The sequence below is a fragment of the Cheilinus undulatus genome, linkage group 8, assembly GCF_018320785.1.
Source record: "Cheilinus undulatus linkage group 8, ASM1832078v1, whole genome shotgun sequence".
In the NCBI taxonomy this organism is placed as follows: Eukaryota; Metazoa; Chordata; class Actinopteri; order Labriformes; family Labridae; genus Cheilinus; species Cheilinus undulatus.
In genome coordinates this window covers 6,297,194-6,325,092 of record NC_054872.1, presented here as the reverse complement: position 1 = coordinate 6,325,092, position 27,899 = coordinate 6,297,194, and the positions used below count along the sequence as shown (strand labels likewise).

Sequence of the window (27,899 nt, the reverse complement as noted above, 5' to 3'; positions counted from 1 at the left end):
TCTGATCACATTCAGTATGTTTACATACACAGTGAAGTCCAGCTACAGTTACAAACTGATCTGGTTATTTTTAGCTGGACTCTCATCCCAATAACCAGCACCAGGAGAGAATCAATTTATTGTCTGCAGTAGGTGGTGATACAACCCCTTTCAGCTTTACTATTATTAGTTGTTCTTTTAGTTGCCTGGGCTAACAGTGCAAGTTCAGTCAGGCTGTCATACTAATTACCATTTTACTGCAAAATGGATCTACAGTTTTACTTTGCAGGGAAGGCTCTGCTTAAAAGATGCTCCTTGGGTTAGTCAGGTAGCATGTTTTGACTTTCCAGGGAGCGCATAGCCAGAAACCTCCATGTGGATGGATATGTAAATGACAATGAATACTGAATAGAATGAAATTAGTTCAAAAGCAATGAAGCCATAGTAGTATGAATCTGAATATGAGGGTGCAAAAAGCTTTATGCTATAATGGAGGTGGCTGGGGTGGAGGAGGTTAAGGTTTGCCAGCAGCAGCAGCATGGTGCATCAGTATTAATGTAAGCAGGGATTAGTGTGAAGTATGTCATGTCTAAATACACCACTCTGTGTCCTGCATGAACTAACTCTAAACTTCATTAAGCAGCCAGCATGTTGGATGTTGAACAGTCAGAAGATGGACAACTTAACAGCTCTGTAAATTTTGAACAAACTCTTTCTTTTTTGTACAGATGTAATGTCTGCTAATCCCTCTAGCTTATGGCGCAACTTTGCTAGGTTGTGCATTTATGCTGCTCTTCCTCTGGGTCAATGTCTGATTGGGTGCTGTGAGCACACGCAGAATATTTTATACTTGAAGATTTATCTAGCTGGCAAGAGATAAAACCTTTCTTTTGAAGTCTGTGTTAAAACCTTTAAAATCGTGACAATCACTATGGTGTTTTAGTTTTAGAAGTTACCATGCAAACTGGGGATTTAAAGTCCATGACTTTATTAGATGTAACGTTCATGTGTATTTACCTTTAAGTCCTGATGAGACACGTGTGCTTCTGCCTTTGAGACCTGATGAACTGTGACATGATTCACTGAAATACACCTGTGCAACTGTACAGTTTCTCAGAAAACCCTCAGGTTTTGGGAGGTTGTTTTCAAACAATATTTAGCTTTAAGAGGGCTCTTTTTAATAGGCTTTAGGTATAAATGGGTTAAAACAGCTGGGTGTATCATTAATTTCCCATGCAATTAAACACAAAATGTAATTGCATTTAGACAACTAGTCTAAACTTAAATAAATGCATGCTTCAAACCAACTTCACTCTGCAACTGCATAACAATGTCACACCCATGTAGAGCAAAGTTGGTTTGCAGAATGTGGCTGACATTAGCAGCTTTCAACCCTTCTTTGCAGGTTAACATCCACAATCCTGAACTGAATATCATCACTCACTCCTTTAGCGGGTTAAAGTGGTTTAAAGTGGGTTGAAGAGCATTGTGGTATCAGGGCAACAGTCTTTAAGAACAACAGTGGAAACTAGTGGTAGGCAGCTGCATTACAGTTTAGACCTGTGTTTCCCAAAGCAGCGTTCATTTTGGCAGCTATTTTTAGTTAGTTTAGTTTTTGGTTTTAGTTTTTAAATAAAATACATTTTACTTTTGGTCACATTTTAGTCATTTCTACCCTTTTCAGTTTTAGTCGACCAAAAATCAAAACATTTTAGTCGTCTTAGTCCATAAAAAGTCCTCACGTCCAAGCGTTTATTTTCTTGCCTAAATCTGGTACTAAATCATGGTAGTGTGTTCTCTGCACCCTCCCAAATCTGGGGTCCCTGCTTTCTACAGCTGAGAAGCAGAATAGCTGTATTGTTTTTTTGACATATTTACCCACAGTGGAGAAATATCACGGATTTTGAATGTCTGATGAAATATGATGAATACTACATTACATTTTAGACTAGTTTTAGTCATCTTGATGAAAATAAACTCATTTTTGTCAGTTTTAGTCATCACATATCTATTTTTGTCAGTCTTAGTCTAGTTTTTGTCATGGAAAAAAGGTTGTCGAAGAACATTTTTAGTCATAGTTTTAGTTGACAAAATTAACACTGTCCCAAAGTGGGCTATAGGCCCCCCCAGGGGGGTGCTCTGTCAAGACACTGTTTTTTTTTTTTTTTTTTGCAAGACTGTGACTGACGGTGTGTGTGTGTGTTTTTACATATTTTTACATGTTAATTTGTACGGTGGTGGTGGCGCTGAAAATGCATTCATCTGCCGAAAGGGGGCACAGCAGAAAACAATTTGGGAGCCACTGGTTTAAATGGATTGTTTGGCTGGGATTGTTGGCCTGAGCTGATAATAATGTTAATAATTAGTTTAACTGACTTTTAGTTCTGGTGCCAGCGACAAAAAAACACAAATACCTGTGGGAATCTCTGGTTTTGACATCATAATGAAAAACTAAAAGACATTCACAAGGACATTCTCAGTTTCATTAGCTGCTGTAACTACCACCTCTTCAAATATGGTTGGCTTAAAGTCACCATATTACATGGACTCTTTTTAACCGTTACGTCTGTGTGCAGCGGGAAATGTTGCAGAAACAAAGTGTAGATGTGTTCTGATCTGATTTTAGAACGCCCATGACACAGGTGAAACATCAGGTATATCTCTGGCTTGACTCCACTCAGCATGTCTACATGCAGGAAAAGTTGGACTTAACCGTGCATTTAAATGTACTGGATGTTTGCTTGACAGAAAAGTTGTTTTCTTAAATTCAGCCAATTAGACACTATAGTCCTTAAAACTTTGGAAGTATCCATCTGCTGACAGCTCAGAGGACTTTAAAACCACCTCTTTAAATTCTGGAGGGAACCCGCAGTGGAAGCAGAGTGTTTGATGCTGCTGTTGTACCTGTGCAGGAGGAACAGTCTCTTATCTACACGGTGCAGAGGAGCATTTGACAGCAGATCAAAGGGAACCAGGTGGACACCCGACACGCTCACTGAAGGTTGTGTGGAGAAACTCAACACACTCTGCCTCTTACACTGTGATGCTTTGAATTCATAGTTTTCTACTGAGAGAGTTTCGGATGATCAAGCTGAAAAGGGTTCAGATAGGAGCAGATGAACGCTTCACTTCAAAAGACTTTTTAATTATCACACTGGCAGACATCCCGTTAGCATCTGATGGAAAAGAAACTACACAGGCCTTTCTAATCTGGAGCGTTAATGACTCCCAGGTGATTTGTAATTATTCTTACAGATCACCTTTAATTGGTAATCTTGCAGCCAGAGTGATCACTAAAAAGTTACTAAACACAGTGAACACATATACCCATAATACCACTTCATGTCCCTGCAATAGACTGTATGAAAAGATGGATGACAGCATGGCTAGCAAAGGTGAAAAACAGACCATTTAGAGCCCCCCCCAACAGTCTACGGTGTATAGAAGTCCGAAGTAAAAGATCACTGACATATTTATTAGATATCATATCTATTAGAACGCTATTAAGCAGAGGTGTTTTCCAAAGCAGCGTACATTTGAGAGATAGGTATTCATGATGTCATGGATCATGCCCTGCCCAGGATTTGTACCCCAAAATCTCCTGTGCCAAAGTTCAGTGATGCAAATGAATGAGCTATCCAGCTAATAGTTGAACAACACACGTGAACAAATGTTTGTTGTTGAGGATTTTTTGGTGGAAGTAAGATTTGAATCTTGGTTCATTTTCTGACCCAGATGAAGGACCTACTTGCCGGTTGCTTAACTGACTGAGCCAATAGGAAGTTTTGCTGTGATAGCAGGTAAATTTGGGTCATTCTCTTAAGATTTCAACTAAGTAATCTTGTCATCGTAGGCTGTCCACACATGACAGGATTTTAGTCCCGATTTGAGGCAAGATTTGCCTCCCCCGATGATCATTTAGGTGTATCCTGAGTGGAGCCTGTCGCAAACAATTGTTTGTCCTTGTGTGTGGTGTAAACATGATTATTTTACTGCCCCAAATCGCGTCAAAGCCTCCCAGACCTTGAATTGTAAATATCAACAACGTTTGATGATTCTTGGTAGTAGAGCCTCTGACGGAGCACCCACAACCATTGAGAGCAAGCAGACCGGGTAGCGTCACGAGCCATCATACATATTTTCATCCAGAGTCTTTCTCTTGTTTTAAAGTTTTTGCTGCACCTGTAATGCATGCTAGGACAGCCTGCTGTGGAGTGTCTCGACAGACATCTGTGTTTGTTTATTTTTCTGAAGTCATGTGATCACCCCAAGTCCTTTCCGGGTCAGCAGGAGTGTGGTCTCCAGTGATCTGACAGTCTGGCTGAGCCGTCTAGTGTGTGCGTTCAGAGGACTAAAGATGAAAAACGTTTGAAATTATCCTCATGTCTGTGGTCTCCCAGGGTTTTAAAATCCTTTCAGATTTAAAAATCCTGTAGTGTGTGGCCAGCCTTAGGATACTAGAGCTGCTGTTTCCATTATAAAGTTTGTGCTAGCTTATTTTCTCAAGGCCTCTAGAAAACAATGAACATTTACTTGTTATCACAAATATATGCTTGCATGTCCTCTCAGGGCTTCTGTGCTGATGCACGTTTGTTTTGTCCAGTGCCCTTGCTCAGTTGTTTGGCTTCATCTAAGGTCCAAACTGCAATATGTCTTATTAAATCAATTCTGGTCATTATTTTTTTAGGCCACAATTTCTCATTAAGGGAGTTATGGTGGTCCTAGAGGATAGGCCTTGATACACATGTTTGGACTAGAAAACTTTTCAAGTCAAGTTTTTAAAACATGAAATGCACAGTGATAATGTTATTTCAGATTAATCCAGCAAAAGATCATGCATTAAAACACTGCACACCAAGTCTGACGTGTTTTTGTCCATCCATTGCAAAAATTTGCAGCGCGAAGGAAAATGGTCTCCTCCAACCTGATGGATCCTTTCAAAAGTCTGGGTTATCTGGACGAGCTTGTGCATCACAGCACTGTGCCAAGTTGGTCATTTTTATTGATACTTATACCTTTATCAATACTCCTTATTGATCTGAGTCCATAGTGATACCATTATTGATACTTTTCCATTGTTTAATGGGTTATTTGAACACATCGTGACATTTTATTTACATCACTCTAATTTCTGAGCTGGCCTGAATGAATCATAGATAATTGTCTTTCAGCTTAAGTCCACAAATTAACTTTTTCTCTGCTGATTCCACAACTAATTTCAACAGTGGATTAATATTTTTAACTAAAGGGACATCCAACAAAGTTTGGGAGCACTATTCTGCACTGACCTCAGCCAACGAGGAAGCAAACTGTCATAGTAGCCAAAACCTGTTATGTTTGCATGCTATTTGCAGCACTGCCAGAGTCTTATCTTTTCTTCACTGCTTATCAGTGGTGGTATGGATGGGTTTAAATGGAATTAGCCAATATTGGTGGCCAGTTCTCCATAGCAGCCTCTGCCCTCAGTGTATAAATGTGGAGTGGAAGGGTGTGAATAAGTAGGGGTGACCTGCAGTGTAAAAGCGCTTTTTAACACAGTGTATGATCATATTTCCTTGCAACTTCAGTCAAAATAAGAAAAAAAAAATGTAATCAGAGTGCAAAGGCCTTTCATATGAATGTTGCAAAGCGACTAAGTTCAAATCAAGTTAAAACTTGAATTTTAACTGTTAAGTCATGTGATCTAAAGTTAAGGATACAATCACACAATAGTCAGAATTGAGCATTGGTTATTTGACACAGGATTATGGTGTCAGGGGGTAAATGATGTGAACTCAGTTTGCAGAATGTGGCTAAAGGTAGCAGTGCTACCACCATGGGCCAACGATCCTCATACCTGAGCAGTGTGGATACTCATTGTTTGGGTCGAGTAGTAATGGGACTATGCACCCACATCACTTTTGTTCAATTTTATCTCCATGTCCTATTTTTGATTTAGATATTTTTGGGGGCTTTTGATGCCTTCATGTATAAAGAAGGATGGTGGATAAAGTCAGAAACAAGGATGGGAGAGAGAGGAAAAAGACATGCGGGAAAGGAGTCGCAGTGTGGCCAAACCCAGGACAACCTCACCACTAGGCCATTTGCGCCCCCATCTCTATTATCTTGATCAAAATGTTGCAAAACTGAAGTTTTCCTCTAGATGCTGACCTTCACTGGGCTTGTTTACATCTAGCAGTAAAGCACTATGGCTGTATGGTATTTACGATCAACCAGAGCTACAGTACATGTAAATGTACTGAGTGTCAGGGCGTTTATGCAGATGTACTGTCAGGGAATTCATGTAAAAGCAGGCAGGCAGTTAGGACAGAGCATCAACAAGTAGCAGTTCTGGTGTCAGTGCCTGACTGTGATAGTTCATCTGGATACTCACATACATCCCTAGAGCTTATCATGCATCCTCATGTTGAATTTTATGATTACCCTGGTCGACAGCTAAGGAATCAAATGCAGCGCCTTTGGGGCTGTGAGCAGGGAGAAATAGCAAGAAAAAAAGGTAACAAGAGGCCTCAGACTTTCCTCAAAAGGGAATTATTTTTCCTTAAAATCACTCAATCATCTGTTTTGCTGTGGGCTGTAGCCACGTAAGTGATATTTGCTGTTACACTGGTACATTATAGGTGTGGTTTGGATTGTAGGAGAGGTGGCTTGCACTCCTGCTCCATCTGTGAAATATATCAGGGCCCATAGCTGGTGGAGTTTGGCTTCATTTTCGTGCCACATGAAAGGCTGGAGATAAGTCATCCATCTTTTTGTACAGTCAGTTTTCTCAACCTTCAGTTTCTCCCCCTAAAGCTCTGACATTCACGGCGACGTGTCCTCTTTCCTTGGATTCTGAAGTGTCAAACACTGAGATGGACTATGTGAGCAACACATTCATTTATTAACACTCAAAAAAAGTGATAAAATGTGCACCTGGATTTATGGCCTGACTTTCCTGAAGCATCTTCAACAAAGATATGTGAATGTTTGAAATCCACTGTTCTGCAACAGATGTTCCCTCACAGGCCTGCTCTATTCTGAGACCAGTGCTGTTCAACAATGCATGAATATGACAGATTAGAATAGCACACAGAGCTTCAAGGATAATTCAGGTTTGTAATAATTTGGGTTTATCTATTCAAAGCAGGGCTCCTGGTGTTATGTGATTACTTCTCTCAGGCCAGGCAAACACTTCAATTTAAACTGATTCTGACCTGATTCATGAGCCACATGACTTGTTTTGAAGACGGCCAGATTTTGTCTGATCATGCATCTTTTGTGGTGCAGTGTACAGGGAGGCATTAGGGTTGGTCATGGTAAAATCTGCAGTCTCGTGCATGAGAGTCTATTCTTTAACTTCAGGGCTTTTTTCCTAAATGTGCCTGCACATGAGCGAGTACCATGGCAGCAGTAGATATGCCTGTTTGATGTGATTTCACCCTCCTATCCTGAAAGACATGAACGAGCAGAACATATACGTGGAGCTCCAGCTGACAGGGTATATTACTGGTGATTTAGCTTGCTAGTTGTGTTTGATGGTGATTCTTTGAGTGTGCATGACACTCCAAGTGCAGTTTTGTCATCTGTATTTGAGCCGTGTAGAAGAGACAATTGATATACAGATAGATCGGAATTTGACCCCTGTCAGAGGGAGTTTTCAAAGGAAACTTTATTGGCATTTTTCAACAGTTCATTCTAATTTAACTTGTGAGAGTATTCCGGTCATGCCTGACCATCAGATTATACGGTGAGTTCAGAAATCATGAGTGTTAGTGGTGAAATGTGAGCCGACACTCCACCATGACTTTTAACAATAGTACAGTTACAGTATACACCTGGCCTTAGGTTACACCTCTGTCATTAACTGGTGATTTAAGTATTTTCCTGGATTTCACAGCTCTTAAATCATAAATACATATGTAGTTTGTAATTCAGCCGATCTGACAATCGCAGAAACTACACATTAAGCATTCATATTCATCAGTTAGATTATATAGTGATATAGGTTGTTTGCAGTCACATGATCCTGAGCCAAAGCCAGATGGGGTGCTGGAAGTGAACCAACATAGGGAGAGAGGGAAGCAGAAGCCGACACTGAGTAAGATCCCTGAACCTTACAAAAAAAGTGACTTCGATTGATTTACCTGGCGTGGAGGTGATAAATATGACATCAGGCCTGCAGACCTCCTGGCATTTTGCATGGTCTACTCAGACAAGGAAAAACAGGAGCCTGAGCTAAGAGGCTAGCGGTGCCTCGGTAGCCATCTCCCGTTTCAGTGACAGTTTTCTTTCCTGTCTTTTTATTACTTAATTCACATTTAAAATGTCAAACTGGTACCTAATGAAGAGATTTTTGGGAACTAAACAAACTGCTGAGCTGAGCCAAATTACCCACATCTCTTGAAAGAGAAGGAGTTCCCATCACAATGAGTGAGACTGGATGGACATCAGCAGAAGAAACACAGGCAAGATCAAACTATACTGAAGCAAACTTGACCGCTTTGTGGAAACATATCATACACAAGCGGTATGACGTCGCTCGTCCAGGCAAGATGGAGACTTTTCCTACTACTTTCAGGACACAAAAGTGTTTAACAATGTTTTATTTTTCTACTTTGAAAGGTTGACAGTGGTTATCAGCACAAAATATGGCATTTTGATAGCGTTTATGCAGAAGTCACTTCTTGCCCCCCATCTGGAGTTCTCCACTTTGGCGACACATCATCTGCAAAGAACCTATTGTACCGGTTTTAATTCATGACTGAGATCTGGGATCATTGTGACAGGACTACATCAACGCCTGGACATTTAAGAAGAAACATTCAGAGAAGTAAATAGGAACAAAAATTGAGAAACATTATCTTAACTGCAACCAATTTTCTTTTAATTTAATTTTCACAAGTGGGGATAATGTGTCTAACTTTTACTGTCCTAAAGAAGCTTTAGAAAGTCTGAAAATATCTGTCTTGATGGGCTTAAACAGAAGAAAGCAATGCTGAATATTAAATCAGGATATATGATCCAAACTGATTTTTGGTTAAAACTCTTAAAACATGTTGGCTTGTTTTTCTAGGTCGCCTTTGTAATGAAGTCTTAGTATGGGTGAGTTAAAGTGTGATATTTACGGAATAAAAAACACCAAATTAATACCCCTGAATTATCCTTTCAGTAGCATGTGCAGTTTGGTTGATATGTCCAGTCAGAAAGAGCAGAGTGAGGTTTATGAAGAGAGAAAGCCTCTGCATGTGAGAACATAAGCACAATCAGTGACTTTTAAGAAGAATCAATTAAAACAGCATAGTGAGAATGTTTCAATCTCATCACTGAAGACTAAAGAAATACGGGATGAGCAGGAACGATGTAATGGAAAAACAGTTTCTCTGCTTTTACATTACATTACTTATCAAGAATTGATTTAACTCCAACAAGGGAAAACAGCATTTCATTCATCTGGACATTGCTCTATGAGTATTCAGGGCCCTCAGCAGGTGTTGTTTTCTATCTAAATGATGCACTGCATAAACGATCCCAAGCTGAGCCGCTGGATTAAGGACAGCTAATCTCTCTTGCTCTCTCCGTCTCCTCTCACATTCAAGTACAAAAAGAAAAGCGGGTCAAGGTCACAGTTCCTCAGGTTAAAACCAGTGTGGGAGGGTCTCAGATGAGCCAATGTCTCCTTCGCCCTGCTCATCAGGTCAAAGGACAGTCGAGGTTCCCCTTGGGTGATGGTAGCGTTTCCAGCCAGGACCTCCAGGTGAGGCTGGCAGGGTGACGGGGTTTAGAGAACCTCAGGTGTTCCTTACTCATCTTGATTGGTGGATTTACCGTTGCTGTTTGTTTTTGTTAAAGTTTTTTGTTTTTCTTTTTCCTCCCTCCTGTCCATAATGTGCCTCTGTTGGTGCTGGACGCTCTATAAAGATTTCTTGGTCAGTTTCTTGCCCTTTTTGAGGGAAAGCTTGTTCTTGATGTATCCACGCTTCCTCTTGGCCGTCTGCAGAAAGAAAAACCAGAATCAGAATCAAACTGGAGTAAAAATTAAGTCTGGCTTGATATAGATAAAAAGAGAGACAGCAAAAGCTTAAGTCTATGATGGTACAAAAATAATTCTGCTGGGAAGTAGAAAGGCCCATGTCCATTGCTGCAAATTTTTGCACTGGCATCACATATTTTCAATACTAAATCAATGCAGACCAGTCTTTTAGTGCCTTTTTAGTGCCTCAGCATCAGTGGATTTTTGTCACTGCACTCACAGTTCTCTCAGTTGAAAATAGTTGAACTTTCAGAACTCGGCAGTATCTGTCAGTGGCATCTCTCCCTCATCCACCAATCAAAATCAAGGAAGGGCTGGAGTAAAGTTTCCAGCTTTGTAAATGGCAACACTAGAGGAGAAACTAATGTGAAAATACTACGCTCATAGAGCTAAAAACAGACCTTGCAGCCTCTACTGAAGGATGAGGGAGTCAACTTTTATAAGCTAAGTGCTCTGAAACTAAGAAACAGACAGCACAAAAAAATGCAATCAGTGGACACAGACCCTAGAAAGGATGTACTGACACTTTGCAATATAATTAGAAATGGACATCAATATAGAAACTTTAAATCGTTTTTGACTTAAACAAATATATTAATGCTCTAGACGAGGCTATGTACAGAAAATCCGTCCTCAAATTTAATACTTTCAAAGACCCCTCAAGATCCCTCCAATGCATTTTAAGACTCCACGGCATCTTCACAAAAGCTTCACTGCAAAGCTGCTTTTTACTTGCTAAAATGTTTCTAATTATCAGTCTCAGCTATCATTCACATGCAAACATCACTAGATCACAGTGTTAACTTGTTAGCTAACTATGACACAGTGGAGCTATAATGAAGCACTGATAGCTAGGGTTGGTATTGTTTGTTTTTTCCAGATACTGTTGCTGTTAAATCTATTCTTTTGAAAAGGTACCGATGCCTAAATGGTGCCTGAATCGACACTTTTAAGAGAAAATAAGTGTTTTAAAAGTCGACAGTTGAAAAAAAGGCCATCTCAGAATTATAAATGGTTCAGATGCCAATTGAACATATAAATAAAGGAAACCGGTTTAACTTCTTCACATGATTTGGTATGGTTGGCGTTGGATGTGTTGGTACCAGGGCACTGTTTGCACCAACACATCTGATACTCATCCTAACTGATAGTTCAACAGGCCAGAATATAAACAACTTTGCAGACTGACAGAGGATCAGGTGGACTTCTGTCAGAATCTCACTTGAGCTTAAAACTAAATGTAGTAAAAAGGCAGAAAATCTAGCCACAACTCTGTTTTATAAATATAAAACGTACGCACAATTAAAGTTTTTTGATGAATTTTATTTTTATACCCAGAAAGCCTTTGTGTTTTTGTCAGTAACTGGTAAGCTACGCCTGCATTGCAAAATAGTGACAAAAACACAGAGCCTTTCTGGGAAAAAAACTTAATTCCTTAAAAAGTTTTCAATAGTGTGTACGTTAGAGCCAACATTGTTTTGTGGCCCACATTTTACCAAAACCTGGCAAAATTCAGCGGAGAAACTGTACCCATCTGTTACGCTATCTTTGTAAGATATTATCAACTCCATGTTTTATATGGAATTTTTACTGACTGAAAATTGTTGAGGTTTTAAACTTTACTAAAATTTATAGAGAAAAAAAGATAAGTTCTGCATTTTATCAATTTCAAACTGACTTTAATTTCATTTTACTCTAAAAACAGATAAACTGTAACAAAATTTGTGAACAATAAACTATGACTCTTAACCATCTAACTGTACCATTTGCTACACAGCACTAAGGCAATATTTCCCACTATTCAAACATAGTAATAAGAATATGTTTTGTGATCTCAGATGTTTTCATGTCTTTAAATTAATGTGAAAATCTCCAGATGTCCTCAGAGGATCCCAGCTTACCTTTTTGGAGGTGTACTTCTGCTTGGTGGTGTCAGTGCTTCGTATCTTGTGCTCCACTCGGTCTCTGTTCTCCAGCTTCTTCACCTTATAAATCCTGACCAGCCAGTGCTCGGAGGTGAACGCCTCCTCCAGGTGCTTCAGCTTGATGTCCTTGTTGCCGATCTCAGCATTGCGTGTTCGGTCAAAGCCTGGTGGCGTCCTGAAGTCCAACTTCATGGAAATGAAAACAGTGAGCTATTACACATCTTTACTTTTTTGTTATCAAACCTATTAAAGAAACTGGTCTTCGACATCCATTATTTAGTTTACTCGGTATACACTGCAGAACGATTGATGGCTTACCTGCATTTCACCAAAGCGGTAGTAAGACATTTTGTACATAAGGCAGTTGAGGAGAGTGGGGGATCCAGCTTTGTCCACTCTGAACTCTCCCTGCGGGGTGAAGTAGTCACTTTCCTGGGATGACGGGGGAGATTTGGATAGAGATGGAGGAAGAAGTTAGTGGATTTGTACTCTATAGCTCTTCCCAGCTGTCAGTGAGCAAGAGGAAGGGTACATCTGGCCAATCACAGATCCAGCAAACAAACTTCAGACTCACACTCACATCCACTGTTAAACTGATAATCATTAATAATTAATTAGGGATGACTGTGTCTCTGTAGCTAGTCTACCATCTGAACCAGAGAGTTCGGGTTGCAATCCCCAACCCCTACAGTCGCATGTTGTTGTGTCCTTGGGCTAGAAACTTAGCGCTACATTGCTCCCACAACTGCAGTGAAGGCATGGATGTGTATGATGTGGTTTAGTAAATACTGACGGTTGTGGGACCTGTGGTATGAAACAGTACTCGAATATCCAATGGGGATTCAAACTGGAAAGATTCTTGCAGTGAGCTGTAACTACTGTATCACCTTGCAGCCTCCTAATAACAATCTTTGTGTCGTTTCACAACACAAAATCAGAACAACAGCAGCAAGGAAACATACGGTGAACAGGAAAAATGCTGAAGCAGCTTTCATTATGTACATGGAGATCACACCAGCCAAAGAAACAAGTCTATAGTTATGTTATATTCCTACTGGTTTCTAAGTCTGTGGCTGTGTTTACCTGACAGCAAGAACTGTCCTCTATCTATCATCTATTGGAGCTAAAATTAGTGTATAGAGGTTGTATGGTGAGTACTGCACAGTCACAAAAACTTTTTAAAGACTTTTTAAAGTTTTTTTTAGACCTGAGCTGGGAAAATGAATACACACGACAAATAGCCAAAAATTAAAGGCATGTGAGATTTCTCAGTACAGTGGAAGAAGCTGTATCACCTGCTTTAATTCACTTAAAAATCCAGTTTCAATTGGTTATAAGACAAGGAAATTTTTTTGGTCATAAACACTCAAAGTTGATGAACTGTTGCACATATAACGCCTCTCTTCTATTAATTTACAGTATCATAACATACTCAGCAAGGATGTACTCTAAAAAGAATGAATAAAATCAAATAAACGGAAAAGACAACTGGATGACGATGCGCCTAAGTCATAGTGCCTTTTAAATTTAAGATCACACACTTGTAAAAATAAGTCATTTAAGTCTTTTCATGGCCTTAGATTTGTAAAATCCAATTCAAGGCTTTTTAGGGATCTGCAGGAACCCTGATGAAAAATATTTTTTACAGTGATCCATGTAGAATGGCTGAAATGCTGTCAATGACTGTTTCCTGCAGTTTTTTGGTGAGACTAATCCAGCTTTAATGAGAAACGAGCTCTCTGTCTTCACACATGCAGATCAATGCAATAATTCCCACAAGGTTTCAGGAGTTGTGAGCAGGTCTGACAGCCCTCCATGGCCTATCTTTAACTTATTTTGCAGGGGAACTACTTAGGACAGGGGTGTCCAAACTTTTTTCCACTCAGGGCCACATATGGAAATATATAAGGATGTTGGGGCCACTTTGATATCCACAAAGCGAGGTGTATGGCATTAATTAGTCAGAAGCAGAATGAAGGAGCCACTGGGTGGCTGGGGTGGAGGAGGGTTGCAAGAGCAGCTCGCACAGAGTTACAGAGTGTGGCCAGGCAAGAGCAGTTTAAATGAGAGCTTGAAAGCGACTGGCCAATAGCATGCTTAGAGCAAATCGGGTGGCCGTCAGACTCAGCCCCTGGAATATTACTGATACTGCTATTTGCTGCCGAAACTATCAGGGAGTTAGAAAACAAGATACTTTTTTGATCGCCAATATTTTTACTGTGTACAGAGTTGTCCCAGTTTAGTCACAAAAAAAAACCACATCAATAAAGTCTTCTTGTTGAGATGTTTGTTTCTAGAATTTGCAGCAGGCCAATCAAAATTGGACCACGGACCACGTTTGGCATCTGGGCCTCAGTTTGGACACCCCTGCCTTATGACATACCGGGTAACAGACTGTTGATTTGGCAAACACATTCACTACAGGGAAAGTTCTACACAGCTCACCTTCTGTGTATTTCTGCTGATGTAAGCTACCCATTAAAGTCAGTGATATTTGCTTACCCTGATGTCCCTGGGGTGCTCTCCCTCTGCGATGCGCACCATCCACAGGAACTTGTTGATGTCATCGCCTGAGTAACCAATAACACCCCCAAAGATGATCAGGACGTAGTCGACATCCAGAGACCTCATGATCTCATAGGCTGCACTCTCATTGGATGACATGGCTTTGCCCACCTGTGTGAACACAGACAGGTAATTTCAGGTCCATTTCTTCAATCGAAAATCAAACACACCCCAGTGGTTTTACATTGCAAAGGTAAGGTTTGATGCTGCTTGACCTGTAACAGTAGATAAATCAGGACTCTTTTGAAGTATTTACGTGAGATTGTAATAAAAAAAAAACTATAAAGCTGTATCACAGGGAGAGAGGGCTCCAGTTTTTACAAGTTAGGACAAATGAATACATTAAAGTCAAGCCTGGATGTCTTTGCATTTATCACCCTTTTTGATATGCATGCAAGACTCTTCACAATTACACTTTATCAATACGCTGCTTATGTACAAACAGTTTAAGGCAGGGGTGTCAAACTCAATCACAACAACAGCCGGATTCTGAATTAAGGTCTAAACTGAGAGGTTAACAGGGCCAACATTTAACCATAAACTGTCAACTTACTTTTCACCAGTAATGAGAAAAACTTAGTACTGATGATAAATGATTCTGAAGTAAAAAAAAGTCAAAATGGTAAGTGTAAAGGCTAAAAATCTGAGCTCAAAAGTCAAATTTGTTAGTTCAAAAGCTAAAACCATGAAATTACATCAAAATCATGTTTTTAAAAGGCAAATGTATGAGATAGAAAGTCAAAATCATGAGTTTAAAAGGTCAAAATATGAGATAAAATTTGAAAACTTGAGTTTAAAAGGTCAAAATATGAGTTTATATGTGAGTCTAAAATGTCGGATTATGGGATTGAAAGTAGAAGGTGGAAGTTGAAAAGTCAAAAAGTGAGATAAAATTCAACATCATGAGTTTAAAAGGTCAAAATAAGACAAAATCTGAAATAAAAAGTCAGAATAATAAGTTTAAGTCAAAATGCAAAATTGAAAATATGACAAGAAAAACACAAAATAATCTTTTTTCCTACATTTGTGACTTTTTATGTAATTATTGTCACTTAACTTCTTCACTTTTTTATGCCTTAAGGAGGATATTTCAAATCATCAAGGTTAAATTTACATTTTTTTACTGGAGGAAATCTGCAGACCTCATATCTGTGGGCCAGTTATAATCAAAATATGATACGATCTTGCAGACCAGGCATAACTGTAACATTGGCCGCATTTGGGCCCCGGGCCTTGAGTTTGACACCCCTGGTTTAAAGATCTCACTTTTATTCAAAGGCAATGTAGTAACACACTGCATCCACTAGGAGTTGCTATACATCAAGACAACAAAACTATTGATTACCACGTGATTGATAAAAAAAAAAAAAAGGAGCAGTTAAACTATACAATCATGGCACTGCCTTTGAAGGGAAAACAAACAACAACCAAATGAGACAGCAGTGAAAAGCCTGGAAAAGCATCACAGAAGAAGAATGTTAAAGTTTGGTGATGTCAGAGGATCACAGGCCTGATGCAGTTATTTTAATCAAAAGATCACATAAAAAATGGGTTTTTGGTTACAAATAATGCTCTCCTCTAAGTTGTGTATCAGACCAGGATATAAATACCTGGAAATATAAGCTGAAATTCTGATCTCTTGCATCATATTCATCTGTTGAAGTTAAACCCAAATGTTTTCAGTCTATAGCAAAAATTAACTGAATGTTCCAATACTTTTGGACGATAGTTTACCATGTTATAAAATCAACTTTGAAACTACTATTACGAGTCGGAAAAGTCGAACATTTTACTGTAATCAAGTTTCCCTTCTATTAAGTCTGTTCCCATGATAAACAGTGTTAGAGGCAGGGCAGCTCTCACCAGCGCTATGTGACTGTTGTTCCATGTGTTGTTGTCGACTAGCGTGGTTCTGTTGGCCATCCCTGCGATCTGGTATCCATAATCCCACCATGACATCACTCTGGCGTGCTCGTCTGTGTTCTGCCTCAGCCAATAGTAGGCCTCCCTGAAGTCATCCAGGATGTTACGAGAGCTGGTAGAGAAAGAGGGAGATGGTTGAGATTATGCCACAGTTTTATCTATAAACCAACATACCTAAGTGTTGGGCTGAGTTAGGACGCTCACATAGTTATTAAATTAATGGCATCAGTTAAAGCTTGAAGCCCCTTGATTTTCTAACAGGGTTGAGTTTATTTATGAGTCCAAACTCTGTAAACTTTTCTGCTTCAAATACTCTACATTTATCTTTTGTTGCATTGATAAATCATAACAGCCAAACTGTTGTTTTAACATTAAACTGGTCAAAACAAAAAGGATGCTTTGTCATTATTCTCACCCGTCATGGTTGTACGACGCCAGTACTACACTGGGACTGGAGTAGGCGTTGCTGGTGACCCAGGTGCAGTGCACAGCGAACATCATGAGCAGCATCAGCATCAGCATGGTGACTATGGACTTGATGTTGGGACCCAGGCCCTCCTCGGCCTTCTCCTGCTCCGACACGTGTTTTCTCACTTTACCGGCCTGCAGGGGGAAAAACACAGAGCCACAGGACGCCATTTGTAAAGGTTACTCAAACCCTAACAAGACAGGAGGGCTGTAAAATGAGATGATAATATACTGGAGGACTTTTAATTGCCCCCACTGAGAGAATACTCAGACAATTAACTGCGGTAGCTGTTTTATGGTGGCCTTTAAGGAGGTCCGTGATGTGTTTTTAATGCATTATTCCCACTGTATCGATTAAGAAGAAGAGCAACAAAAGGATGATAAAAATGTAGGATGTCAGAGCTGTTTCGTTTCTTAGAGGGAGCATGAGTAGACAAATGACAGGGCTAGGTATTTTTCACTGCATAAATTATACCATACGATCCATCCGACAAAAAGAGCTCCTATGAATATTGTAAAAAAAAAAAAAAAAGTATATATATATATATATATATATATATATATAGATATATATATAAATATATATGCTACTTTAATTAAAAACCTGCAAACCAATTCTGACTCATCAGCTCAAGTAGATCTACTGTCTGCTGTAAAAGACCTGGGACTAAATTGTCACAACAATAATCAAGGCTTAACAAAATCAAATTTTTGGATTAGGTGGTGAGAACGGCATGCTTTACTAAATTAAAGACAGACTCTGTCATGGGCTAAATGTTTCAAACATCTCCAGCATTTTATTTTTCAAAAAGTCTAGAATTTATTTGTCTATCAGAAGGGGAAAGGATCAAACTTTTTTCATTACTAGGTGCAGAAAAAGTTGTAATCCTAGATCTGCGCCTGGTCCTTCCTGATTGAACTCGTGAGAAGTAATGCAAACGATTTGACCGTAGTATGAGCACAAAAATCTGGAGTTTTGGTCTTGGGTCATAAATGTTTCAGTTGTACAGTGAATGCTGACACATAAGACCACAACTGTAACAGAGTAATAGACAGCTGGAGCAGGGGCAGGGATAAAACCTATCTCCACATCTCCCCGTGAAGTGAAAAATTATTATGGAGGGGAGGTATCAGTCACAGAAGGGGTAAATCCCCCCGGCAAATCCGACCCTGCGAACTGCTTTGACGTCAGCATGGCGCGGTTGGAGGTGGGGCTAGCTCTCTTTGGCCATGCTTGTTTGAGCATGGCTTGGTTTGGCTCAGCCGGCTAGAGGAAAAGCCCCATTGGAGTCACCGATTAACCTAAGCATGAGCATGTTTTTGGTGGTGGGAGGAAGCCAGAGAGAACCCACTCATGTATAGGGAGGCCCTGACCAGGAAGTGGATCAGGAGCCTTCTAGCTATGAGGTAACAACACTAAACCCTGTGCTACTGCTAAAAAATTACTTGATGCAAAGTTAAGCTGCAATTACCATATCTTATAACCTAAATATTCCCCATCCATACCAAATCAACAAAAATACACATCGGTGCTTCAGTAAAAACGCAGCCTGTTTTGAAACTATACTTACACATGGCCTGTTATGTCAGACTTTTTAACCATGCTATTAACTGCATGAAAGTCAGAATGCTATAAATAATAGAGAAGGCAACTGAGGCAACTTTCTAGAGATCATTTAAACTCAAAAACATCTTGTTAACATATTTTTCAGCTCCAAATGTATGTAAATGTTGGCTGGCAGGACTGTATAAACACTGCCAATTCACCACATGTGTTGATAGTTATCAGCACATGGGGAGGGTCTATTATAGGGCTTTTTAGGGGCTGAACTTTTTCTGTGGGTAGGCCTGGCTACAGCTGAGCTAACGGCAACACCGGTGATAGCCATTGTATATACCGGCTCATGGTAAAGCTCAATCCAACTTGTAATCACCTCAAATTCTTCCTGAAGCAGGTTGGTAGAAGCGTGGAAACATATTTTCTATCATGAAAGGTTTTCGGTGCTATTCTTTGCTCCTATTTAGTAAAGAAAGTTGTTCAGTTCTCACAAAACTGCCACTATACCACAGCTACATCCAAGCTAAATGCTACACTGGAGGCAGTCACTGCTAACGTCCTCCAGTTCAACTAAATCCCACCAGTAGCTCTCGCCTTATTCTCCTAAAATGATGCTGATCGGTCGTTTTCAGACCTTGCACAAATGTTTCAGACTGAGGTTTGCAAGATTGATTTGCCTGGCCAGTCTATCTGCTTTGCAAGGCTAACACGACTGCAATTAGATTATAAAATGGTTAAAAAAGTCAAAGCTTGATAATCCTGAGCACATTTATTGTGCTTATAATACCAAACAAGAATATTTTCTTTGTGTACAACAGACAGGAGTAGATCCTCAATACAAACCCCTTTCTGAAACAGTTATACAGCAATAATCCTAGGATTAAACTACAAAATAAAGTCAAAGTGTTGATGACAAATAACCCAGACTTGGATGCCTAACCTTGTCATAGAGATTTCCAGCATTTTTCCTGTCGTCCTCATCACTGCTGTCCTCTGCAGGCGGGCTCTGCCTCTTCATGTCGTCTCCCAGATAGTGTTCGAAGACGCTGGAGAAGGCCACCGCTGACAGCATGCACACCACCGGGGTCAGAGTCAGCATCAACCGCACCATGACGCCGGCAAAATACACAGCACTGATGGCATACAGGGCCACTAATGAGAGAAAAGCAGAGACAGGGTTATACCTAATCAGGGCTATATCACAGCTTGATAAATTAGATTTAACCTTATATAATAAAGTAAGTTAATTTATTCAGATTGCTTTAATTTAATGTTGTCAAGTCACATTAAAGTTGTACTCCCTCTCAGCTCTGTGTTTCATGCACAGCTTTCACACATATTCTGCTCGGAGTTAGACTCCATATCAGGTGAAAATGCAGATGAGAAGGGAATCTCACATCACATATTCAAACTCAAACCCAAATGTTTCCTCTGTGCATGAGTGGCTGCATTAATCGAGCATTTTTAGCTGAATGGAGATCAAAGAGCCTTGGTGACATGAGGAGGAGGCAACAGGTAAGATATGAACACAAAAATCTGACAGAGATAAAGTGAAGCAGAAAAAGTGAGTAAACAGGAAAGCATTAAGGCAAAGGAGGGGGGAGGAAGGGGAGAAGGTGCATTCGGGTAGAAAAGTACATGCATTCTTAAGAGGAAGATACTTCTGTAAAAAAGACTGGTTAAAAAAAGGATTGATTCAACGTCTTTGCTGAAGTAGAAATCTAAATAAACAGGCTCTGAACAGCTCTAAATGTCAGTAAAAAGATTATCTTTGTAGGACATGAACTGGCTGTTTCTGTGCAAAGTCAGCAACACTCTTTCATTTCAGTTTAACCATTTAACTAAGATCTTTTTAAACAGTTGTACAAGGTCTGTCAAGCTGCTCTGAAAAAACTGATGTCTTTAGCCATGTGGCAAAAGATATTCACTCACCAAAAAAAGACTAGAGCTTCACTTCAGTGGTGTGCACATATATTTCGAGAAGAACCCCTCCCCTCAGTAAATTTGAGTTATAACACTACTTCACTTCTCTAACCACTACTTTATCCAGTTTTCAGTTGGCATACCAGAATTTCAACAAGCTATTACTCAGTTAATATCATACCTCAGAAATATTTGGTCACTTGACCCAACACAGTTGTCTGAAAAGGTCTCAGCTGCGATGGCTTCATGTAACAAGTCCTTCACACCCTCGGTTAACGAGGCTAAAGACTCACTCTGCTCCTCACTAGCCTCCTCTCTGGACTAACCTCCTCTCTTAAAGCTCGTTGCAGCACTTACTGATGTTGTTTCCTCTTTTCTACAGTGCTCAACAAATTTATTAGACTACCTGTCATATTTGTCTCAGAGACCATCCAGCATCATGAAGTGCTTTAATGCGGACTCTTTCATTTTCAGTGAGCTCTCCACGTTTTACCATTTTGAACAGGAATGAGGGATTTCAAACTGAATTCACCCAAATTTGAGCAGGCTCACTGGGCTTCTCTGAGAAGTCAGAAATGAATCAAGCACAACATTCGACCACTAAAACTAATTTTTCTGTTCAGGAATGCAAGTAAATAACTATAATTTGACACATTAATCAAGAAAAATTAATGTGCTTTACTAATTTTTCAGTTTTTTTGTAAATAAGCAAATTTTAAAATTCATGGATAACAATAATAACTATATTTTAGCATTAAAAATATCATTTGGGTTAAAGAGCTTCTACATAATGGTGTATTAAATTTGTTAAGCACTGTATATCTTTGCTTGTGTTGTACTTCTCTCAGATGTCAACACTTTTGACAAAAGTGTCTGCTAAATGACATTGTAACACTGTAACATATAAAAGGTAACCAAGAACAGCAACTTCTTTGAATCGTACAACAGAAGGGAGCTTTTTTTTCCTGTTGGTGGGGAGTTTCCATAAATACACGACTTCACATGTGAGCAGTGAATCACAATAACCTTGAGTGCATTAATGTTTTTAAAGGTCAGCTGATTTTTGTCTGGGGAATGGTAATAAAATAGGGTTATGATGTGTTCATGGCTCTTACCAAAGACACGCTCATCGTTGATGTTCTTTATACAGAACCACAGGCCTGCTGGGAAGGTGCAGACGAGGATGTGAAGGTCAAAGAAGAAGGACACCCAGGTAGTGGGCTGGTGCTCTGATACTGATGCTATAATAGGGATGTGAATCTTAGCATAGCTGTGGAAAACATAGAAGACAGACAGAAGAGAGAGACCAGATGGTTAGGCAAAAAGAGAAAGGAGGGTCTTCCTGATTCAAATATTACATGTATTTGTTGTTTTTTGAAGAACTACTCCTTTATTAAGATAAAGTATTAGATATACAGGCAGTTAAATCGTGTATCCACATATGCCTCTTGCTGCATCATGAGCATTTTTTGTTAGCATAGCTGCCTAAACAATAAATGTGTTACTGTGAGAAACCTCGAGAGGGCACACTAGAGAGCTCAAGCAGTAGTGGACTAACTAATGTGTGGGATGTAAACTGCAAACATCACTTCATGTTGACATTAGTCAACAATAATAACATTAGAATCAGTTCAGACTGATGACTAGTGCCCAGAACACACCGTCTCTACAACATTTACTCTGGGCATGGATATAACAGACCTGGTGTTTCATTCTAATTAGTAACTGTGTTAACCGGTGACCTTTAGCTGGCTGTGTTCACAGATGTTGTCAAAACAGCAGCTGTTTGAAAAGGAAAGAGTCCTCAGAATGACTCTTAGTTTTTCACTATGTCAAAATAAGCTCATCAGATGGATTTAAATGAAAAACTGTTCTCATAAAACAGCCACGGATCAGCTGGTTACACCTGAAAGTCACTAGTTTTCAGTCATGATGAACTGAAACACAGATCTTGTGTTCATGATCTTTACAGATTTAAACGTTGACTTCAAAAACAGAATTCATCCATCCCTGTTGACATGTTTGACATGGTGCAGTGACATTTGTACATCATTACATGTGGATAATTGTGGTTTTTCAGTTTTTCTTTTGTTGTATCTGCTGCCATGTTTACAGTCACTCCTCCTCGACCTCTATACTGCCTCTATTACCCATGTGTATACTGTATTTCGTGCCTGCATTGCATTAAGTTTTGGAAGATAGTCACAGCCAATGTGGGGGACGTGGAAGCCCCCATGCATCCACATATGAGTAGTCGACAACAAATATATCTGACTAGGTATGCACGATACTGGATTTTTGCTGATATTTGATATGCCGATATTTACAGATTCATTTTGGCTGATACTGACATTGCTTCTGATATTTAAATATGTTTTACATAACTAAAATATTCAGTCCTTTGAACACAATTTAAGGCTTGAGGATGAAAAAAGAAACAAACTTTTTTGTCTTAAAACACACTTTAAAGTTTAAAAAATGAGAACGAATAAAGAAAAAGATCTCAACTTACATAAGTCTGTTGGTCCAGCCTAAAATTCCACTAATTTATTAGTATATATGGCCAAATTTTACATTTGATATATGCTGATATGAATGGCCAAAATATCGGATGTAAATATTGGCAAAAAATTTGATATCTGCTGATACCGATATCTAGCCAATAATATTGTGCATCCCTTTTTCTGACCACAGGGATCTGCATATCGGTATTGGCAGATATTAGTGTATAAAGTTAATTAGCAGTATCAGTAGATATGAAAGTTTGTGGTGTTACTTTCACAAGTTTCACAATTAATTGAATCACATTTCTATCTCATGCTGTGCAATTGCATAGTCAAATATCTTTGCATTAAGTACTTGAAAGGTTTACACAAGACCATAAAGGTCCTAAAGTTTACAATAGTGCCATTGCATTAGCACTTTGTAAAAGTGCCATTATTTTCAAAAAATGGAAACTTGTTATTTTTTTAAAAATACTGATTCATTTGTGTCTTATTTAGTGTTAAAAAACTTTAGGTTTTGTTTTTCTTCATGCTACTGAATTTTTGTTTGTTTAAAGCTGAGAACATCAACACAATCATTATTTTCTCTGATAACCAGGCAAGTAGGTTTATGACACCATTTAAGCATTATATCATAATTGCAATCACAAATGATAATCTTGTTCCGCACAATCGTTATTGCACATTATTACCAAATTGTGCAGCACCAGTGTTAATTTTGACAGCTATTCCTAACTTTAGTCATAGTCTTAGTCTATTGATTACATGCCTTTTAGTTTTAGTCAGATTTAAGTCAGTGCAATCCTTTTTAGTTTTTGTCTAGTTCTAGTTGGCAAAAACTCAAAAACATTTAAGTCTAGTCTTAGTTCATCAGTCTTTAATTTTAGTCCAAGCATTTATTTCTTGCCTAAATCTGGTACTAAATCATGGTAGTGTGTTCTCTACACTCTGCTAAACCTGGGGTCTCTGCTTTCAACAGCTGAGAGGCAGAGTAGATACAGCTACAGTGGTATTTTGACAGATTTACCCACAGTGGAGAAATATCATGAATTTTGAATGTCCGACGAAAACTACATTACATTTTAGTCTAGTTTTAGTAATCTTGACAAAAACAACTTTTTGTCAGTTTTATTTTTGTTAGTGTCAGTCTAGTTTTTGTCATGGAAAAAAAAAGGCTGTCGATGAACATTTCTAGTCATAGTTTTAGTCAACAGAAGTAACACTGGAGGGGACCTTCCCTATGCATAAAATACACCTTATTCTAAGTTGATTAAAATAAAACAATGTTATACTTTCAGGTGATATATAGATATATATATACATATATATATATATATATACATATAGATATATATATATATATATATATATATACATACATATATATATATATACATACATATATATATATACATACATACATATATATACATACATACATATATATACATACATACATATATATATATATATACATACATACATACATACATACATATATATATATACATACATACATACATACATAAATACATACATACATACATACATACATACATACATACATACATACATATATATACATACATACATACATACATACATACATACATACATACATACATATATATATATATATATACATATAGATATATATATACATATATATCTATATATATATATATATATATATATATATATATATATACCTATATATATATATATATATATACCTATATATATATATATGATGTGTCAGGTCTTTTTCAGCTAAATGCTACTAAACTTAATATCAAACACTGCACCTTTAAACTTTTCAGCTTGTTTAAAGAATTGAAGTTTAAGAGCTGAACTACATTTATCATTCGTATCAATATTGGCTAAACCAATTTTAAATATAGGCACACTGACATTTGTAAAAATCAAATGAGTATTGTGTATTTTTGCAAATTTGATTGGTCAGATCTTACCTATAGTTGCTTGTTTGTTAAACATCTTCCTTTATCTTTTTGTGTACATTGATTCATATAAAGTAGAAAAAAAATCAATTTAACATTTTGAATTTTATCCAAAGAAATCAACCAAACTGCTTACAGTATTAATAACAAAAAAATAACTGAAAGGAGACATAATGGGTTTAATGTGTTGAGTGGTTTCATTTAATTTACATGGTTTATCCAATATGTCGGAACTGTATTAAAATTATCTAGATGATTTTATACCAAAATAGGCTATGAGTCATGAGTTATTTGTAGAAAACAGACACATCTATGTGAAATTAAACATTTAACACCCCCTTACAGCAGAACTGGAATGATCTTTGTTTCATAAGCAGGTTTCTGACTGTGAGATTGGCAGCTGAGAGAGGCTCTTTCAAACAAACTGTTCCATATTGGACTATGTAACCCCTTCTTTGAAGCATAGTAGTTATATTTCCCCTCTGATATTGCTGGAATCATTATAAAATGAACTGTCCTTATGAAAACTGCCCATATTAAAATGGCAAGTCAAGTTTGGCTGTCTTGAGTAACACAGAGTGTAAATTAAAACACAAAAACATGTTTTACAGTTTATTCTGCAGTCTGAAGGTTCTCTATAAGTCCAGTTTATGAGCAATATCTATTTATGATAGACCAGTGCTTGATTTAGTAAAAACTTTAAAAGTATTGACTGAAAAAAAGTCACTTTATTTATTTAAAAAATACTGCTTCTGTCAACCAAACAAGTGCAATCCTGTTTGGGAGGTAGAAGAGATTTTTACATTAAAAACATTTGTGAAAGTACATTAAAACAATCTGAACTCTTAAGGAAAGTGTTAATAATAAGCCCTCATTTAATCAGAGAGGAAACAACACTATTATGAACAGGAAAGATGAAACACCACAGGATCTCTCTCTCTCTCTCAGTTTCTTTGCAGAGCGTGTGGTTAGGAGTTAAGATTTCAAAGAACGAGATAGTAAGGACAGAGCACTAATGAATTCTCGATGGATTTGTACTCTAAGACCAATAAAATAAAAAAATGCTACCAGGTTTTGCTCAGGTATCACATTTACCAGAATGGAACAAACACGTAATCTCCGTCAGTAGTCTTCTAACTTTTAGGCTCCTTAACTTTAGGGCTAACACCTTTCATATGGTTGGTTAGAAAGTTGGTATGCTCTCGAATCCTGTTTATCAGCTGGTCGTGTGCATGCATGCGTGTGCACGAGAAATAAACGGCGGAGCGTGCAGCTGACTGATATGACAGGAGAGAGAGATGAACAATGCAGTGCTGGTCAGAGAAACACACAAAGTGAGTCAGAACGTGTTATATCTGATTTTTTTTCATAACGGTTACGCTGCAAATACCTCGGAAACAACACTCATGAAGACGCAGGCTTTTGTAGGCTATTGAAATGGTACTACTGAGTGTATTTACTTTGCCCTCAGTCAGAGCCCTAACTCCCTTGTCCTGTTTAATTTACCAGTAGGGCTGGGCAATTAATCAAATTTTAGATTAGATGGCAGTATGTCCTACTGTAATTTTCAAATTGCAAAAGGTGTAATATTACTTTGACCTACAATATGTGTTAAAATACCAGTTTAATTCAATTTTTGTGCAGCAGAGATATGTTCCACCCATCATGCAAACATTTAAGTATCATTTTTTTCAGAATAGTAAAATCCTACTTTCCTTATTTTTTGAAGTTTCTTTCTTATTCAAAATTAGAGTGACATAAAAATGCTCATTCCCTTTAATGCAACATTTCATACAGAATTTTCAACATAAGTCAAAATAATTGCAAATTGGACATTTTCTTCAAAATTGTTCTGCCCCAGTTTAATCTATTTATTATTGTTCTGGTTAAAATACAGAATGAACTATGCTTGTGTTGGAGAAAAAGCATTGGATGTGGAACTTAAAAATAATTACACATTAAAACGCAATCGCAATATTGTAAAAAATAATCGCAATTAGATTATTTTCTTAAATCATTCAGCCCTATTTACCAGTCAATAAATATGTGGTATTGTCCCTTTTTCATCAGACTTAAGTGTTCACGTCAGCGTTAGTGTGTGTTACAGACAGACAGAAAGCAAAAGTGGCAAAGATGATCTCTTCTGGTCATGAAGTCCTGACCAGCAAACTTTTGTTAAACGCTGCATGTGGTCTGATATATGCTCAGAAATGGCACACGGGCTGGAACAAGTGATCGTGTTAATGGAAGTCATTATAAATTAATACAAAAATTCCCTGAGAATATTTTGTTGATGCTAAAAAGTTATCATGTCGTGATCACTGAAATTACAATTAAAAGGCATGTGTCTCTGAGTCAGCTGTTATTTTAGTACAACAGAATGGGGATAAAAATGATTAATGGTAAACATAAAGGTTGTTATGTTGATTTTTAGGTTATTCAGACTACCAGAGGGTGCAATGAGGAGCCCATTAGGAATTAAGCTGATTTTAATTTTTTTTTTCCCTCTGAATGACTCATCAATTGGTCGGGGTGTGGGTGTAATTTGGTTGACGAAAATTTTCTTTGGTTGACTACAGTCCTACTAAACTTCATACCATCATCCTTGAGTCACAGATGAACTTTGTTACAAATTTAAATACACTAATTTCCTTTCCTTGTCAGGGTTTAATTTAGCTATAAAACAATACATGCTAGTTTGAATAGACCACTTTGGCCACATTTTATCATCTGCATTTTCTCTAAAGTCCTCCAGACGGCACTGTGTTGACCCTCCAAGAAAAACTCTCAGAGTTGAACTTCTTTAGTCCTTCATCTTTCAGGCTGCTCAGTGCTGACAGTTGTTAATGACTCATGGTTGGTTGGTTAGGTAAGGTTCATGTATCTTTATTTCTTTAAATTCATTTCTGGTGTCATATTTGTAGGGCTTCTGCACTGGTGACCCATGCATCTGCTGGTCTGTTGTCACGGACATGCATGTGATCATCTAAATGCTCTTGTTTGTTTCCCTGAGTTGTTGTTTGGATTCTTCTGATTTATTTTAATGAGCATTGCAATCTAGAATCAGACTGTTAGATGTCGCTA

General features: G+C 38.2%; 1 protein-coding gene across 1 annotated transcript in view; it reads right to left on the bottom strand.

The window, feature by feature from the left end:
* Nucleotides 1–6,839: 6,839 nt before the first annotated feature.
* Nucleotides 6,840–27,899, bottom strand: part of LOC121513303 (dolichyl-diphosphooligosaccharide--protein glycosyltransferase subunit STT3B-like) — a 107,676-nt gene continuing 86,616 nt past the window's right edge. The window contains exons 9-16 of the mRNA XM_041792950.1: nucleotides 21,469–21,623; nucleotides 19,371–19,582; nucleotides 16,820–17,007; nucleotides 16,345–16,516; nucleotides 14,419–14,592; nucleotides 12,235–12,348; nucleotides 11,893–12,102; nucleotides 6,840–9,952 (exon numbers count right to left, since the gene is read on the bottom strand). Coding sequence (XP_041648884.1) covers nucleotides 9,872–9,952; nucleotides 11,893–12,102; nucleotides 12,235–12,348; nucleotides 14,419–14,592; nucleotides 16,345–16,516; nucleotides 16,820–17,007; nucleotides 19,371–19,582; nucleotides 21,469–21,623 — 1,306 coding nt within the window. The 3' untranslated portion in view covers nucleotides 6,840–9,871. The remainder of the gene's footprint in view (nucleotides 9,953–11,892; nucleotides 12,103–12,234; nucleotides 12,349–14,418; nucleotides 14,593–16,344; nucleotides 16,517–16,819; nucleotides 17,008–19,370; nucleotides 19,583–21,468; nucleotides 21,624–27,899) is intronic.